Here is an 18,664-nt window from a genome sequence, read left to right as displayed (position 1 = left end):
AATAAAAGGTTTTTATAGCTCTAAAAAACTTGAAAAGCGTGCAACTTGCTCTGAGTAGGCCTGTCTCTCCACGAGCCTAACTTTTCTGGTGAATAGAGCTCGGGATAGTGACAGCAGACATCATAACATTTTCAGTGAGCCAGTGAGATTTTAAGAAGCTTTAATTCAAAAGTTTCTTACACTGTAATAAATGTATTTACCAGTAGTGACTCGGCTTATCCGGTTATCAGGTTGTTCTACGGCTTTTTGTTTACTTTTTTACATCGTTTTGGCTAATGTAATGTATCTCTATGCGCATTTAGCACGCCGGCAACAAAAATGGCGGATTTCCATGGTATTACTATTAGACTCTTCTTTTTTGTTCTATCCTGAGCTTGTCCCCATGGACATCACTTTGGTTTTAACTTTCTATCTTCGTTGAGTTGTGCAGATTAAGTGCCCTTCACCAGGAATCTTACAGCACAACAACACAGAAAACCTTAACATAACAGGCGATTTGATTAATTGTTTCCCCACACACTCTGCACAGTTATGGACTCGGATGAGCTTCGCCCACATAACCATTTACCAAAGAGCTATGCTGAGCACATCCCACAGTGTCTGAACTTGCAGCCAGACAATCAGCACAGTCAAAATGCCCACAATTTTGAAATAAGTGACTTCTAGGATTTATTGAATTCTCCAGATGCGTCCCCTACCTGTATTTATTTACATGAATTCACCACCTTCATCGCCACAACAAAGAACTTCTCCAGTTTGCTATAAGTCATATGAACACCAACGCATTCAGAATCCAGCCAGTGCCTCAAAAAGGTAACCATTACATGTCTTGATTTCGATCTTTAGTTTGCATCTTGTCTTAAACAGCTACAATTTTCCATGGAAGTTAGTTAAAGTACACAAGCCATATCACAAAGAAATTAATAATAACATACAACTTGTTTTTCCTTCTATGTATGTAGTGATGGAAAAGTTAAGCTTAGTTACAAAGAGATCCATCCACTCTCACATCGCAGTTGAATTTATATTTTTAAATTTAAATATTTAAAAAATGCCAATTACAACTGAAACGACAACTATGTGAGTGAAGAAAAGACAGAAGAGCCTGCCACTGACACGATGGGTTAGCTACATTTTTAATGTGTTTTTATGTGTGACTGTCATTATTGTTTCTTAAACATAGTTTCAACATATCACAGTGACTACACCTGGAAATGGGCAACAGACACCTGAGCCAAGAGGAGTTTGTCAATTTACCCGTCACAAAACAGATTAAACAATATATTATTACTGCCAAAATACTGTATGATAGACAAACTGATGATTAAAAAACATGAAATATTGGACAAGTAATTGTTTTTTACTAATATGAATTCATTATAACTTCATTATGAATTTTACACCAACAAATTGTTGCTTTGGGGCAGAAGTCTAACTCTATGCAAAATATACTTGTACAAACACTTATGCCAACATGATTTGACTTAGTATCTGTAACCACACGTCACAACTTTTCCCCCGTGGCTGTCACGTGACCTCTGGAGCATTCAAAAATGCATAGGTAATTATGAGGTTTGTTTTTCTTCTTTTAAAGGCTATACTGTATATTTAAAAAAAACATTGCCTGGCAGTATTTAATACAGACTAAACCATGTGTTTTTATTTTTCACGACATTTTATAATAATTATGTGTGGATTATAGGTTACTTTGAGTGAGTTTAACAATGTTTTCCTTAAACATATACCTTTACTTTAAATGGAGCACTGAGTAGCACTGAGAAACAATTTCTCCCATTTCTTCTGGCTCCAGATCAGTGGCCTCATTGTCCTGCCCCAGAATGTGATCTTAATCTGACCTGAATAAAGACGTGTTACAGGGAGAACTTAAAACATCCCAGACAACACAGAAACAGACCACAGTGAGCTTATTTTACATAGAAATAAATGCAGGCAAAACTCTACAAAGTTAAGGTATTTATTGATTAAAGTCCTTTAATTATGTTTACAATTACAGGAACATAACAATGTTATGGATAATGGCACAATATTTCACTACATTTGAAAGAACAGGCAGATTTCACTTGATTATGTTCCTATTAAGGTAAATGGTTTGTCCTCTTCACTAGTGTATTTTCCAAACATACAGTGCACTGTCCATTAAATGCTCAGTATAGTAGTCTGGCCACTTCTCCTCCCCTTAAACTAGCCTTAAGTGCATGTGTGTGACCGCAAGGATTTCATGCAGACACTCCACTGTGATTCTCATTCCAGGAACTCAACTACAGTAGCCCATGTGTTACATTCAAATATAGTATCTCTATAGTCATGATGACATGTGGCTACAGCTGCATTTACTGGCCTTTTCCAGTATAAACTTTCGTTTGGAACAAAACAATCTTTGAAAATCACAATTTGTCTTGCAATGAAATTTCAGTTAGAGTTGCAACTTATGTACAAAAAACAAATTCCCAACACGCAGGAACACTGAAATATGAACTGCTAACTAAATACAAGAATCCGATTCAGTTCTTAGCGTGTTTTAAGTTTTCAAGACCCTAAGAATGCAGGATATTTAGTTATATCTGCAGAGGACATTAAAAAGGATTGCAGCTTTTGGCAGTTTAATTATCTTTATATGATTGCAATTAAACTTGCAGCCCTGTTTTGATCTGTGTTCACACTCGATGTCATACATAGAGTGTGAACAGAGCAAACACCCACACACATTCCTCTCAAACCCTGTGGATCCCTGAATATAGCAAAGAGAGCGCCACCCTTTTTAAGTATACAGTGGTTGACTTCATAAAATGAAGGATGCACATATGTACTTAAGATACAGCTTTGGTGTCATGTCAGCCTTTCTAACAGTAATATCAAGAGGAAAATATGTTTATAGAATTTAATCCAAGAATAAAATACAACATTGTTTTGGAAATGGTTGTAACATAAATTCTATCAGGGGATATAGAGGCACAGTATATGAAATATGAGATGCTGTCTAACTGAATGTTTGTCTCGAGTGAAAGGTCTTAGTAAATGATGGCAGCCCACTTTTTATGGTGCAGGAAATCTGAGGACTTCATGCTATCACTAATCATGTGAGAACCGGAGCCTGGTACACAGGAGGTGCATTGGATATTTGTGCGTTACATAAACAAATGGGAGGGTCAACATACCGGACTCTGGGCAAAGAAGGAGTTAAAATGCTCACCTTTCATCTCTAGTTAAATGAAGCCTTTTGATGGCTGTTTTGAGTGAAACAGCTTCAGTGATGCTGTAGTGAGTGTGCTTCATAAGGCACAGGCCGGGTGCTACACAGCTCTGCTGTTCCACTGCGACGCAAACATAGCCAATTTTCAAAAGTCCATCTGTTTCTTTCTGACCTGTTTAGATTTCTGCAGGAAGTTCAGCCAGGGAATATAGGTGTGACTGTAGTATGATATTAATGAGTTTTGGAGAAAGGCTTCTTTCAAAATAGACCTGAGGCCCAACAGGAACTTGGGCCTCAGATCTAACCACTGGCTGTAGGGAAGGAAGGGGCATATGCAATCTTATACTTTATGCAACTTGTTTCTTGGATTTCAGGCAAATATGCATTAAGATTTAAATAGAATTGTTCTACGAGAATAAAAGTACTTAATATGAAATGAGCATAAGTATTGAAAACTAGACATGGACAAATAGAGGTGGCCTGAAATCTTTACTGACTCTGTCTTTAGAAAGGCCTGTCATTAAAATTTGGTTTCTGGGACAAGTGTGGTGGTTGATGTAAGACGAATCTGCTCATGAGCGCGTTCTGGTTGGGAAAATGGCACTGACCTCCGCCTGGTTGCTGTCGCCGCAAATACACAGTTGCACATGTCTAAAAAGTGCTTTGGGGAACATATATAACGTTAATTATTGTTCATGTACAGAGAAAAATATAGCCGTCTGTAGTTGCAGCTACTCATTCTGCCATCTTGTCCATTAGACTAGTTACAAGCCCTACATAAGAAAGATTATTTTTTCTTAATTACATTTGTTGAGATAGTATAGTCAAACATATCCTTTTAAGTTTCTGAAAACATGAACAAGGCACAAGAATATTTCTGCAGTTTAAGTGCACATACAGCCACTAGAGGTAGCTTTGCTTCTCTGTCACTCTTTCGGGCATGGATGATTTTGTAATTTCAATAATTGTGCATTGAGTAATATTTTAGAGATCAGATTTTTCCACAATCCCTCTTATCCTGAGAATAACAGTGTTCACAACGTTTTTTGCATTTTAATTCACATACATCACATTGTATGTGTGTTAAACACGGCATGTGTAGTCTCTCTGACTTTTCATTTATCACAAGTGTGAATGAGAGGAGACAGTGTCCGTGATTAAAGAAAGGCCCATGGCTAAATGACAGAGTGAAGGTTTAAGTGAATAACTTATTGTGGAAATCAGACAGGCACCACTGTCAAAATGACAAGAATCCTAGACTATAACTTTCTACTATAGACTCTTTTCTTTTGCCTCTTTCATAGTCTGCATTAAAGTTGTCTGGATTCTGCTTTTTATCCAAATTAAGGGGTGAGAAAGCCAAAAGCTTTGATGGGGCTACTCTTCTCTCTGAGCAACTACTAAGTCAATGAATCAGTGAATCTCAGTTTTGTGATGTAACAGAGTGCTGACCCTTGGAGGGGCCCATGACCAGAATAATGTATTTACTCAAACATCCAAGAGTTTCACAGTCTTCTGTGCTAGTGGACTGCCACTGGAAATTGCACTAGAATGGCTTGACTCAATGGCTTTTCCTCTCCTCCCACAGAAATAACACAAGCCAAGAGTGTTTAATGAATGCAGGTAGTCTGTGCTGCACCGGTCAGTCACATGAACCTGAGCCAAGGATTAGAGCTGCTGAGTGTAAAGCCTGATCATAGTCCAACACAAAATGATTGCTGAGCAGAACTAGTCATAAGTTATCATTTATGGGCACTTGATCCCGGGCACATCCTGCTTGGTATATGCTTGTTAAATATAAATACATATTAGTATTGTTACTAGTTGAAGACAACAAATCCTATTTGATATATCAATAAATGCCCCATGCAGGTATTGATGGGTTTCAGGCAAATTATTTCTTTCTGATTTGAAGGATTTTGTGTGGACCTTTCCCATTCAAAAGAAATTTCATAAAATGTTATGTAAGTGCACTATTGCTATGATGCCAATCATACCAAAGTATGGAAGGAAGGAATCCTTATTCCTGAAACCATGAATATGGAACTTTCAAGTATGACGGTATTACCGAAACTTAAAAGCGTTTCCAAGGACTGCGGGTCTAAATTCAGCAAAATGCCTAAGCTGCTGGTAGTGAATGTGCCTTAGTTGCCATTGTGAGCCACTGGTTTTGGACAGGTCTATATCTATAAAGCTGTAATACAAATGCCAGATGGCATATTTCACCGTGTCACTCACAGTAGCACTTGCAGCCGCTTATATATACATGTTATGATGATATACATCACCTTTTTGAATGACGATTATAAGGATGCCAAATTTTAGACTTAAGTTATCTTCCAAATATTGACACCATAAAAATAATCATTTTACAATGTCACGTAGAAAATGTACCTGAGTTTAATGATCAATGGTGGTTTTATTACCATAAATTACTAGCCATCCATTATGTCTTGTAATTTATTATTTCAAAGAATAAAATACATATTCAAAAGGGACATTTTGTTACACCTAAAATTTGTAAGCACAGAACGCACATCTGCATGTGTCAATGTTTGAATCATAATCATATCTGCACATCTAAAACAACATAGAGATATTGGATCGGCAGCTGTTTTAAAGAAGGGGTTATTAGAGCATCAGGTGTGTGTTTGTCCAGAAGAAAAATAACTGTGACAAAAAAGTAAATGTGACATTCCCCTAATCCTTCCACTAGTACAGGGCTTAGCTGCAGCGTGCAAGAGGTCTGCACCTCATACCTAAACATGTAGTGAGGATTAACAAAACACAGGGTATAATTATTATGACTATACGATTTAGTAGGTAGTAATGATAAAGAACTGTGTGCTATTGTAATAATAGCTGGTTTGTAACAGTAACAAGAGTGTGCTCTGTTATAATCCACTGCTGTATCTGCTCATACTTAGTCTAGTTTAAAGTCCTATAAATATTAGTTTTACACTTGTGGTGTCCACAAACAGATATAAAATATAAGGTAAACACACAAAATTGTCATCGGTATTAGATTACTTTGGATTAATTTTGTATCTGTTATTTAAAGCTTAAAGGATACCCACTACCACCAAGCATGGTTTTACGTAAGACAACAACCCCTTAATATATAATTCAAAGAACATGGAAGAAAACCATGGTGCCAACATGAAGGAGACCCAACAAGTATAAGCACAGGGCAATACTTCTCTCTAAATGTACATCAAAGTCTAGTTATTAGAGGCCATTTCAAATTAGTGTGGTAGTTTTTCCTCTCATGACATGGGATGTGTGGTTTGGCCTTACACAGAGGTCACATTCAACTCTTAAATATCAAATGTTCCATAAATAAAATGTGATGTGGTTGCACTTTACTGTACTGTACATATGTTACAACTGGGACTGAATTTGCAATACAGTTACCTTTAGTGAGGTCAAGATAGACAACAATTAGTCAGTTTGTGGTAGGAAAGTCAAGATTAATACAGGTCACGATATAATTATAAACTAAAAAATATAATACTTGTTTTACGCTGAAAATCATTTTTGAAGTGATATCTTGAAATCATCTTGCAATCCCCTGCTCATGCTTTGCTTTTTCAATCTTCAATTGAAAATAACAGGTTTTTTAACACAAGTTTTCCATTTTGTCAATGATAAATTTGACAAAAGCTGATGTTTATAGTAAATGAACAAAAGAAAATGGGTCAGTCAAAAAATTAGGAAACTAAAAGAAGGTTAAACTGTGAATTTAATGTACCTGCAGATTATCTGTAAAAACAGAGTCAAGATGTCTTGATGAAATTGAACAGCTTCAGGGTACAAAAAGTAAGTAGATTTTTGTTTTGGGAAGACACAGAGGTTTCCTGTGGCTTTTTCCATTATGACAAAAATAACTGGTACCAGTGATACCTTGTGTATGAAATATAAATTCATTATTTTTGGAACCATGATTTGTGTCCACAGCAAAATTCCTCAATTTCCTGCAATGGCTGTGGACTGTGAGCTGGATAATATCCCACCTGAAAGTAATTCCCTGCATGATATGGTTTGGATTCAAAGTAACCAGTTCACGTATGCAGAAAAATGTTTGTGCACATACTTCATGTTCATGGTATGTTCAGCTTTAGTTGGTGCTGAAATATATTTATATTTATGTAATATGATATATTTAGCTTAGTGATTGTAAGCGTCATTGAAAAGGTTCATGCCTACAATTTTTCATCAGAAGGTGGATGTATTTAAGATAAGATAAGATGATAAAAGATAAGCCTTTATTTGTCCCACAATGGAGAAATTCCAGTGTTGCAACACAAAGCAGGCACAGAAGTAAACAACAAAGAACTGATAACTTATAAAAAACTTTAGAAAACACTCTTAATAGAAAAGCTCTTATAAAAAAAACTCTTTTATATAAAAACCTCTTATACTCTTAATAAAAAGTAAAGAATAATAAAAATAGTGACACTCTTATTTACAGCTGTTATATTGACAGAGAATATTGCACTAAAAGGATCGACATTATGTCAAAGTATTGCACATGAATATGACACGAGTATGTTTATTTTATTTTAAAATTATTTTTATTAACTCATGTTGGTAAAATATGCCCTTATCGTGCAGAAGATGTTATCATGTGTTGCATTAGTCATTAGGCAAAATGTGGATTTTTTAAAAATCAAAAAGCTGTAAAAAAATAAATAAAAAAAATTAAAGTACATCTCATCGAAAAGTTAAAGGCTTGTAAATGTGCTCACAAGCTTTGGAATATATGCAGTTGAACCATAGGTATAGCCGCAGGTTTGGATGGCCTCCAGTGTGACAGATCGAACGAGGATTTAAATCTGTGGTTGGGTTTGAAGCTTTTTTCCAAAGGGTTCATTATATGTTTAGGGACATCTTTTTAATTTAGGTGAGAAAATGTTTATGTTAAAAATCTCTGGTGTAAATCTTTTCTTTTCCATTCGGTTTGTGTTAAAGAAAAAAAAAACTCTCTGGTTGGGGGTTGGGAGAGCCATCTTTGCGGATCAGAACAGTAAGGTCGGTGTAAAAGGCAGGTCCATGAGTGGATACAGCATCATAATGACCAAGCCAAATATTTGTCTAGTCCAAATTCTGAGAGCATAATGAAGTCCTTTTACAGAGGCATCATTGGAATCTGGACTGTGATTTTATGCCAAAATAGCAGCTTTCAGTCAACCTGCTGTGCTGTTTCTACTTAGGCTGCACCAATCTCTGGTCGCTCAATTCAAATTTACCCTAGTGTTCGGCATAAGAAGAGGTTTTTGTTCTGTTTTATTGTGAGATCCAGAAAATCTGATATTGGAGGATTTGTTGCCTTATATAGCAGCATAGACTAAAAAGGAAATGAACATGAACTGTAAATGTTTCTACTAATGTCTAAATCTTAGAAAGGCGGAATTTATAAGGTAGAAATTCCCAGGACACAATCTACCAAATTTACTCATCATAACATGGCACACGTTTACAATACAGTACATCTTCTGTCTACTCACACAGGTGTGGACTTCACTGAGAGTCAGGACTTTCTGATGATGCCAAGTTTGTCTAGAGTCAGCTCATGGGGCCTGCCAAAATATGTGTCAGGAATGAGTTGGATACTAGACCTACAACAGGAACCAGCCTACACTATACACATCATCCCAAAATTAGTAGACAAATATTGAGCTGCACATCACTAAACAACCCATCTGTTCATGACTGCAGAATAATACTGTATGTTGTATTTCTCACTTGTGAATTCATGTCTGAGTAGAGCTCCCTAAACAGGTTATTCTTGTGTTATTGTGAGAACTCAACATACTAATTATGGTTGTGGCGCCATTTTTGAGGTTGCTGTTTGCATTGTTGTATCAGCACTGGAAATGCTTGTGGGGAAGGAATGGCAGGGAGGCTGAGATGCAGGGGAGCAGATGAAACCATGTAGACAAAAGGAGCTGTGTTAAGATGAGGCAAAGCGTAAAAGTGACATGGACAGAAATAAATAAAGTTAAACCCAAATCAGACATTCTTATACCACTTTCTAACAATCCTTACACAGGAAGGAGGCAGGTTTGAAGAACAAATAACTGGACGGTACCACACCACCTGTAAGGGAAAAGGCCACAGCCCACAATCAGCACATTTGACTTGCATTAACACAAATTCCTAGAATGAACAGGCCACTTGTATGCTGTGGAACTGAGAGAGACAGCATTGTCTTGGTACACCACCACAAACTCCACAACCTCTGCCGCTGCTCTGTGTGAAAACACACCTACACGGAGGGAACGGTTTCCTCAAGTTTATTTTTATTGCCACACATTGCTTAGAAAAGAGCATTTATTTACTGTTCATTTGGAATTAGAATTTTTTTTGTGAACTTTAAATAAGTCAGTAGATTTACAATTAATATACAATTATGTGACAAATATGTGAACGCCCAACTAAACACCAATCACTGTTTTCTTTGATTTGGGTTTGTAAAACACTATACTGGTTGTTTTTGTATGTGTACACTAAACAAGCCACTGTAAACACTGATATCCAAACAGCCAAAGTTGCTGTTACTGTGCTGTGCATCAAAGAACAGGCTTGTGTCCTCACTAGGCCCAAGCTGCAATTTGGGCACAAGGCGTGGCCCAACACCCATTAAGTGTCCGCCCAGTGCACCAGTAATGACCCCTTCCCTTTGGGGAGCGTTTGATCTGGGCTGCCTGTGTGTTTCTGCAGGGCCTATTTCTGGAGCATGGTGGGATAAAGGGAGCTTTCAGACTTGGTGCCAATGACCATAATCAAGCACCTTTAAGGGGTGGCAGTGAGCGTGCTAGCAAGCACTAAGTTTGTAATTTGGACGAAGGGGGCTGAGTTTCTATGGCTCATTGGAAGTGCATATTGGGGTCGGGTGGCACCCATCTCAAGAACACAAGGGATGGAGTGTGTGAAGGGAACTGTAAAGGAGGATGTTAATGACTTGGCTCCATTAGCACCCAACCCTAAGGTCGACTGACCAACGGCCTCAAGCTTGAATGCAGAAAATTCAGCAAGTTTGTTACATGCGCAGAGTCCCGCCCAATCGGGGTGTCACACAAGCTTAAGTAACAAGTCTCCAGTCCACAGGTCAATTCAAAGAGCAAACACTCTTCTTTAACTCCTGCTTAAATGTGCACGTGCCGCAAGCAAGGGACACTTTTTTTTTTTTTTTTCAGGATTTAGTATAGAATACTTGCAATTAGTCATGATAAATCATTTCAACGAGAAAAAATACATACAAAAAATAGATAACATGTCATTTGAAAAGTTGCCTTTGAGAGATTTTATGTTTCACAGTGTGATGAACAGAAGTTTAGTTGTGTCTGTCTCTTCTTTATCCGTCTCAAGTTATTTATCTAAAGCTGAACCACCCATGACTGCCTTTTGTTGGTTTATCGTCCTGGTTGAATGTAGCTGTGGCCCTAGTCCTTTGTGAAGGTTAAGCACCATTAAAACAGCTGAATGTATATTTTAACAAACATGGAGTAGACCCACCTCAAAGCAGATGTCAGATGGTAATAGCTCCTGTGGCCTTGACAAACCTGCACCAGGCCATGCTCGCACTCTGATCATGACAACCAATTGCAACTCCACATGTTAGCCAAAGAAACGCTTTTACCAAAATTATATTCTTAAATAAAAATACATGAAACCAACTACATAATTAAAAGATTAGCCCTATTAAAGTGTTCTTTGTTCAGCAGCACAGGGTCATCACACATTATCTACCTCGCATTGTTGTGTTTTGGGTTGAAAACTGCAGAGGGTATTTCGTCTCTCTATAAGTGAGTTGGACAAGGTATGTTATGTTGTTCCAAGTTATAAAGGTAAACATGCACTATAAGTTTACTAGTTGAGCAGGTGGCAGACCTGCTTGCCTCCAAGGAGATGTACCTACTGTGCCCAGAATGGTACACTATGGCATTAAGAGTAACTATTTTTTGTAAAATTGGAAAAACATACACTCTTACGCTGATTGGGCTTGCCTCTCCACAGATCTGACGCAAAACTTAGTCTGGTGTTGGCTTGTTTCCAATTGAGATGTGTAAATCAGTGCCATACAGTGAAATATTCAAGGCACAACATCTACACGGAGACAATTTTGAGTGAAATTAACTAACAAGTGATTCAAAACCAATAAAGTGTTTACATTTGCTTACGCAAGCAAAACCAAATTGACGGGAGGTGACGTTTTTGTTATCTGGCATATGCATCCTCTCCACAGAGCTAACCTGTAATATAATTGGCCCGGTGGAGTTGCTGGCTTATCCTCAGATAGATTATTTAATGCCATATTGTGGAATATTCCAGGCAAATCAACACAATCTCAACTGAGACAAGCAAGTCGCAGGCCCTCCAAAAGTTACATGGTGCACCTTTTACAGAAATAAACAGACAAATAGACAGTTTGTCATTATCTGAAATAATAAGTAGGTGCAGTGCAGAATTTAGGCAACCACGATAATCTAAACAACCATAACACAATAAAAATACAAATTAAAATGATTAAAATCGTTTGAAATCAATCGACGTTGTAGTTTTAAGTTTAATTTTGCACCACATCAAATTGATTTCTATTTCAGCTTGAAGACGTCCCCTGGTCAGTGTTTGTTTGTGAAGCTGTGCATGTGCTTTGGGGTCCCGCTTGTTGGGGGCCCGTGGCTGCCCCGTGCTGAACCGTCCTGAACACGTGCAGTTACTCGTCTCCGCCACTGGGTTTGTAACTTGACACTGTCTCGCGGTGCATTTGCCATGGCTTCACTCACAGAGGCCTATTTAAAAAGGAAAGAGATGAATGCGACGCTCCTGACTCCGTAACCTCGTCCAAGAGAGTTGTTCTTTCTCACCGGGTGCGCGCCACTCAAATTGGATCGGCATAAATGAATGAAACACATTGGAATATCGTCAGTCAAAGGCGCAGGGAAACTCTGTCAAATCTTTTTGTCACACGGATTTTATGTCGGGCTTGACAGACACTTCAACATGAGTTTTTACCTCTGGAGCTTGATGTCAACCTTCACTCATGCGTAAAACGGCCGCCGCTGTCTTCTGCCCCTTGGCAACGGAGTCACGCTGTGATTAACGGATCAGGTTTTTGACTGCCAGGACAAATGAATACAAATGAATTTAGGCATCCGAAGGAGAGATTGCAGAACCTCTCATCTAGGCACAAAGTGAGTATTATCTTTCAATTTGTGCACAGGTACGTCTGAGATCATACCTGCCGGCTGGCAAATGTCCAGCTCATTTAAAACCTCAGGGAATATTTCTCACTTAAATCCTTTTTATTAATCAATATTTACTTTTTTAAAATGATTATTATCATCGCTTATGCAAACACAGATCAGAGAATTGGGTTTATGAATTCCCATTGCTTACTAATGTAAATGGATATTTATTGAACAAGAAAAGTAAATGTGTGCATAACAAGTGCTGAAGTTTCCAATCCCCTTTATTTCTACAGAACATAAACAGAAACATTTTCACAATTGCTGCCCATAGTGAAATAAATAATGTTGTTTCCATGGTTTTGACGTATTTGCTTGTGCACTGTGTGTGTGTGTGTATGTGTGTGTGTGTGTGTGTGTATTTGTGTGTGTGTGTGTATGTGTGTGTGTGTGTGTGTGTGTATTTGTGTGTGTGTGTGTGTGTGTGTGTGTATTTGTGTGTGTGTGTGTGTGTCAGCAATTTAACATTACCATAATCACAGATCAAACACATCATTCTTTAGTTTACATGTAGTTTTACAATATAAATAAATGAATACTGGTGTCTTTGGAGAACCCGACTGTACACATAGGTCTACAAACTGTGCTTTAGTTTATCCTTGTTATGGACTTAAAATGGAAAAACCACTGGATGTCGCTATTTATGAATCTCCCCCACACCCCCTTCCTATACAATAACTCACATTGTGTTCGGGGTAGGCCTGTTTCTCTCTGATGCTGCTGCTTTTGCCATTGGACAAAACTCACCTTAAATGACAAGAGACAAATCAAATTAAACTGCATGTTATGAACTGCATGACACACACAAGACATTATACCCAATTAAACATGTCCTATTAGTATTGTTGTAATTAAACATATAAATACAAAAAGCGAAGGCTAGTTCTGGGTAGAAATAGAAAAGTAACCATGGACCAGATTTAACTACTAACATACATTTGGCTTCAGGGTAATTCAGTGTACAGAGCAACACTATAGCCCCTGCCAGGGTCTCTCATTCACAGGAATTTTCCACTGAGTGTGTGTCAGTGTGGGGGGAATGAATGAGAAGTCAAAGCTTGTGGAAAGAAACGGAAACTATATTGGCTCGTTGGTGTAGAAACAAACAGTAAATTCTTCTCAAATGCAATTTTTCTACCGAACTGTTTTTTTCTTTTTCTTTTTTTAAAGGTTATTGGTTTTGGTTTTCTGACGCAAGTGATTGCTTTGGGGTTGATATTGTTCAGTCGGCCTGTGTTTTGTCCACTCAGCTGAGTTGTGAATTCCCAAAGGGAGTCATGTTGTAGCTCAGTGTTTTAGTTGAAAACCACACCGGACAGGGTTAGTGAACTTCCAGCCTACAGAGACCTCATCAATACCAACTTTAGAAATGTTATACAGCTTATTAGAATCCAAACAATGAACTGAGATGATACATAAAGCAAACCTCTGTGGTGAATAAGGTGATGGAATAAACATTATTTTGGGCGGCATACACTACACATCTGCTTGGAATATATTTTAAATCAGATGTTTTGCTATTGTAATAAAGCTGGATCTACAGAGGAGCCGTAACTATGCTTTTCTGCTGCATTTTGGATTATTATCTTTGCACATTTTAATCCTTTATGTGAAAAATGTGCACAATGGCTCAACTGCAGTACCAAACTTGCATGCTGCAACTGTAGTAGTTAATGCATACTGTATGTGTAAAATAAAAATATACACATTTAACATTAGATTTTAGTGTTTATAAAGTTGGCCTCAGAGATGTATTTGGAGTAATTTGCCCACACACTGCCCTATAGCTACAGCTGTTACATACATTTCCCCCACCAGCCTGTGTGGATGACCTCCAGCGGTAAACAGTGGCTTCTCTTCCTGTCACCAGATCTGGCCCCCCCGCAGAGCGTCCCAGTCCTTGTGCCAATCAACCTCCCCTGCACACCTGGACGCAGTAGCTACTTTTGTAATTTACATCCACTGCAGTTTAGGATTGTAATGTTGGAATGGTCATCCACACAGTTCTGTTGCATGAGACGCGCAGGGAGTTTGTACAAACTGTTGCAGAAGTATTACCTCGCACAGAACAGGATTTTAAGGAAAGAAGCAATGCAAAAGAAATTGAAATGCGGTAAATATGCAGTAAATATGTAGATTTGGGGTAGAAAAAAAACTAAAATAATATTCTGTATTTATTGTTATCCCGATTGTGTCACTCTGTCAACTCATCTTTAAACTTTGGATGTTTAATTTACACTTTTTTGATCTTACAGGAGAGCACTATTGCTCTGCACCATTTTATATTGTACTTGCTACTTGGGTCTCACACAAGTCCACCCTGAAGGTAAGACATGAATTACAATTCGCATTTGAACATCAATTAATTTCCCTCTTTTCCCCTGTCAAAAAGGCTAATTGCATATTCTTAAACTCAACACATATGTAAATTGAAAGTGTACCAATATTACAGTGTTATAAATATTACATCATACACGTTAATGGCACTCACTTAGTCGACAACTACCGCACACAAAATCAGAGAACTCCCTGTGGTGGACAGCCATACTGGAACAAAAGAGTCCTACATTATTTGATGAAAATAAGAAACATACAGATTGCAGAATTTCAAAAGATTCACATGTACAGTATTTGAAAAAACTCTTTTTATCCTTCTTTTGGTACTTATGGCCTTCATATTCAGTACTCATCCAGACACTGTTCCTTTAGTAATTATTTGTTCAGATTTGTACTATGTCTAGATTTTAAACTTTGAAACGGATGAGAATTGTCTAAAAGCCACATTGTACACCCCCGTTGTCCTGTTTGAGTGACTTTGCCCAGACTAAAGTCATAAACCTTTGCCATGTGTACCTATCCATGTGCTGTATATGGAAATACCCAACCCAACCTCTTTGTTATAACTGCATTTGAAACAGTCAAAGTTTTACAGTTCAAGTTACTTTCCCATAGAAGAACATGCACTTTATAAATGAAGTTCAGTTCCATTGCAGAATAATGATGTGTGAGTAACATTGTAATTTGTTCAACTTTGTTAAACTCAATTGGTTTGTGTCATCACAAGTTCAAAGGCTGGGCCTTTTGAAAGGGCTAATGAGGCAACTATGGTAGGATCTAAACAAAGTATTTGTTTTCAGTGACTTACACAGATGGCAACTGTTGAGGCATCCCCTCTTTCTCTATTGCTCTCATCTCATCAACATTTCTCTGCCACTTCATTCAATTATTTCAAAAGCATGGCTTCTTTATACACATCCCCATTAGTCAAAGGCCTAATGACCACAGGTCAGAGGGAGACAAGGAACAGGGGCCTAAATCATAGACAGAATACACACGAGGACACACAACCAGATACAGAACAGCCACTGTGGTTGCCGTTCTAATGTAGTCAGTGTTCAGCTGGTCTTTGTTGACATAAAAAAGTCCACTCAGAATAACAAAACAAATGCGGTTCTTATTTACCTTGAAATCATCTAGGAAGCATGAGTAAAACCAACAGAAAAATGTTCTTGGTATATATAATGGTTTATTCATATAACATTTTATTTAGTATGGGTGTATCATGTGTTGGTGCCAGTTCCACTATAAATTATATCAGCCTTCTCCCTCATTTTAGCATCCGTTCCCGCTGATATTTAAAGCATAAGCAACTACAGCATCTATTTACTGCTTTGGCTCTCAAAGAAGCCAACGATGGCCACACTGCCCTCTTTCTATGGTCTTGTTAGTCTAACCTAGCTTCTTACTTTTGCAGATGTGGACATTCTTAAAAAGTTGGGGCTTAAGGGAGAGAAATCACGCACGATACCAGCTGGGGTCATCCCCTTCAGATCAGGGATCATCCTCAATCAGCGAGCCCACATTGAGGCTTCACTGCCCTCCATCTTCTCACCGGCCATCTGGCCAAAATTGGCACTGGTCCTGAGCGTCCGCTCACACCGCGTCAACAGTGCCTTCCTCTTTTCAGTGCTTTCAGGCCAAAAGAAGCTTCTTCTAGGTCTACAGCTTACACCGGGTAATCTGGTTCTTCACACAGGACCAAACACCTCTGTGGCACTGCCCTATAATCCCCATGATGGCCAGTGGCACCAGTTGGCAGTGGAAATAAATGGACAAAAAGTAACTCTTTATGCCTCCTGCGGAGAGCAGAGTGTTCATGCAGACTTGGGGTGGGACGGTGATGACGAACTGGCTCATGGGCTGCAGGGTTCTTTCTTTTTGGGGCGGACAAGCCAGCAGCAGGCCTCAGCTCATTTTGAAGGTGCAATTTGCCAGTTTGACCTGGTCCCCACTGCACAGGCAGCTCATAACTACTGCAGGTACATTAAGAAACAGTGCAGGGAAGCTGATACTTTCAGGCCTAACCTTTCCCCTTTACTGCCTATCTTACCACAAGAATTGAACGTCACTGCTACGGCTGCTTCTGCTAAACGTAGTGGCCCGGAGACCTCTAGAAAACCTCCCCGACTCAGCCTGGCCCGGAGTGTTGCGGCTGCTGCCTCTGCTGTTAGACTAGGGGGCGCCACCCCAACTATAAAGCCTCTTTCCACACCAAAGTTTGGGACTGTGATGCCTGTCACAGTACAGCCTGGGCTTATAACACCACCACGCAGGGCCAAGACTGAAACAGTTACTGTACCACTCAGGATAAACGCACCACCCACAAAACCCCCAACCCCAAAACACTCTCCCTCAAAAACCCCAAGTGTTAAAACATCAGCATCCCCTCCTGTGAAGTCTACTACTTCAATTAATCCAAACAAGTTAAGAACACCAGAAAAGAAAAAGAATACTGCTCTATCTATGGCCACCACCAAACCATCGAAGACCAGGTCCACTTTATCTGACAAAGGTGTTGTCCCAAAGAAACCACAACCAACCAAGAAGACATATCCCAAACCAAAGGTGACACCTACAAAAGCCACTCCATCAAAACCTCCTGTCAAAGTTTCTCCCTCCAAACCGCCATCATCCAAGGCCAGCTCATCAAAACCAACTGTCTCCAAAACCGTAACTTCTAAACCAGTCACCAAACAGGTCACCAAGCCAACTCAGCCTAGTAAGACCAAGGCCCCTTTGACCCCAAAAGCATCCAAGCCTTCTTACATCACCATGACACCACCTGGAACAGATGGCTTCCAAAGCTGGGAAGTGCCCCCCACTCTGTACCCTTTGTTACCAGGACCTGCCGGACAGAAAGGAGAAGTAGGCCCACAGGTGAGAGCCATAAAAAACTGTAGTAGTTAGAAAATTAAGAGTTGAGATTGGCATTTGTCAAGATATATTTTCTCTCTTTGTAAACACACAGTTGCAATTTGATTTTTCTGATGTAAAAGACACATTCATGTAATTTCTGCTTATTAATCAGCCTAAACCTAATGTAGAACTAAAAACAGACAAACCTAACTGTTCAAAAGAGAGGTCCTCCATCCTGCTTCTTCTATGCCCAGTGTGACGTGTCAGGTCTGACGCCTTACCGTCTCTACACCAGATTCCTGAGTCACAGAGTGTAGAGGAGGTTGCATGGCTCTTTTAAAAAGCGAGGTCAAGGGTCAATGCAGTGAGTAAACATAATCATTCACTTTTCTAGTACAACCACAATGACTCTGCGAACACCTACAGAATAGAAAAGTATATACTCAAGTTTAGTATCTGCCAGAAATGAGCATCCACCTTGAATAAATAGTTGGCAGAGACAAACTACATTTAAATAAGTGACACAAAGCTGACTACACCCAAGAATATACCAGAATAAGAAGACGACCTGCACTTTCTTTGAATGCAGTGCATTGAGATGCTGTAAACATCATTTAGTGCCATGACCGAGCAGGGACAGTCTGTTTGATAAGTGTTCCTTGGCTTTTATCTGCTGTGACTCTTTAATTTTCTCCTGTAGATTACATATGTCTCAGTGTCTAGGCTTGGATAATTGACCTCCATGATGCCATTTACATCAGATCCAAGTGCTGATTTTTGTTATGTGGTGGTACTATTTAAGGCTTGGTCTGAAGCAGGCAAGACAGGGCACACTTTTCTGATTAAGAGCATAGTTGTAAGGCTTTCTATATTAGTTAGTTAGGCTCCTGTTGTCAAGTATATTTAAGGAACACTGTATGGTCAAATTAATTGTAAATATTGATCGCCTTTGTGTCATGTATTGTTCAGTGTATGTTTGCCTTTAGAATGAATAGCACAAATTTCA

The 18,664-nt window shown here is 38.8% G+C and overlaps 1 protein-coding gene across 1 annotated transcript in view; it reads left to right on the top strand.

The window, feature by feature from the left end:
- Positions 1 to 11,976: 11,976 nt before the first annotated feature.
- col27a1a (collagen, type XXVII, alpha 1a) overlaps positions 11,977 to 18,664 on the top strand; it is a 38,600-nt gene continuing 31,912 nt past the window's right edge. The window contains exons 1-3 of the mRNA XM_072454631.1: positions 11,977 to 12,408; positions 14,718 to 14,788; positions 16,217 to 17,679. Coding sequence (XP_072310732.1) covers positions 12,356 to 12,408; positions 14,718 to 14,788; positions 16,217 to 17,679 — 1,587 coding nt within the window. The 5' untranslated portion in view covers positions 11,977 to 12,355. The remainder of the gene's footprint in view (positions 12,409 to 14,717; positions 14,789 to 16,216; positions 17,680 to 18,664) is intronic.

The sequence above is a fragment of the Eucyclogobius newberryi genome, unplaced genomic scaffold (genome assembly GCF_026437365.1).
Source record: "Eucyclogobius newberryi isolate DKJ021-1_F unplaced genomic scaffold, fEucNew1.0.hap1 SCAF_2, whole genome shotgun sequence".
NCBI classification, from domain to species: domain Eukaryota; kingdom Metazoa; phylum Chordata; class Actinopteri; order Gobiiformes; family Gobiidae; genus Eucyclogobius; species Eucyclogobius newberryi.
This window is presented reverse-complemented; position numbering and strand designations above follow the sequence as displayed.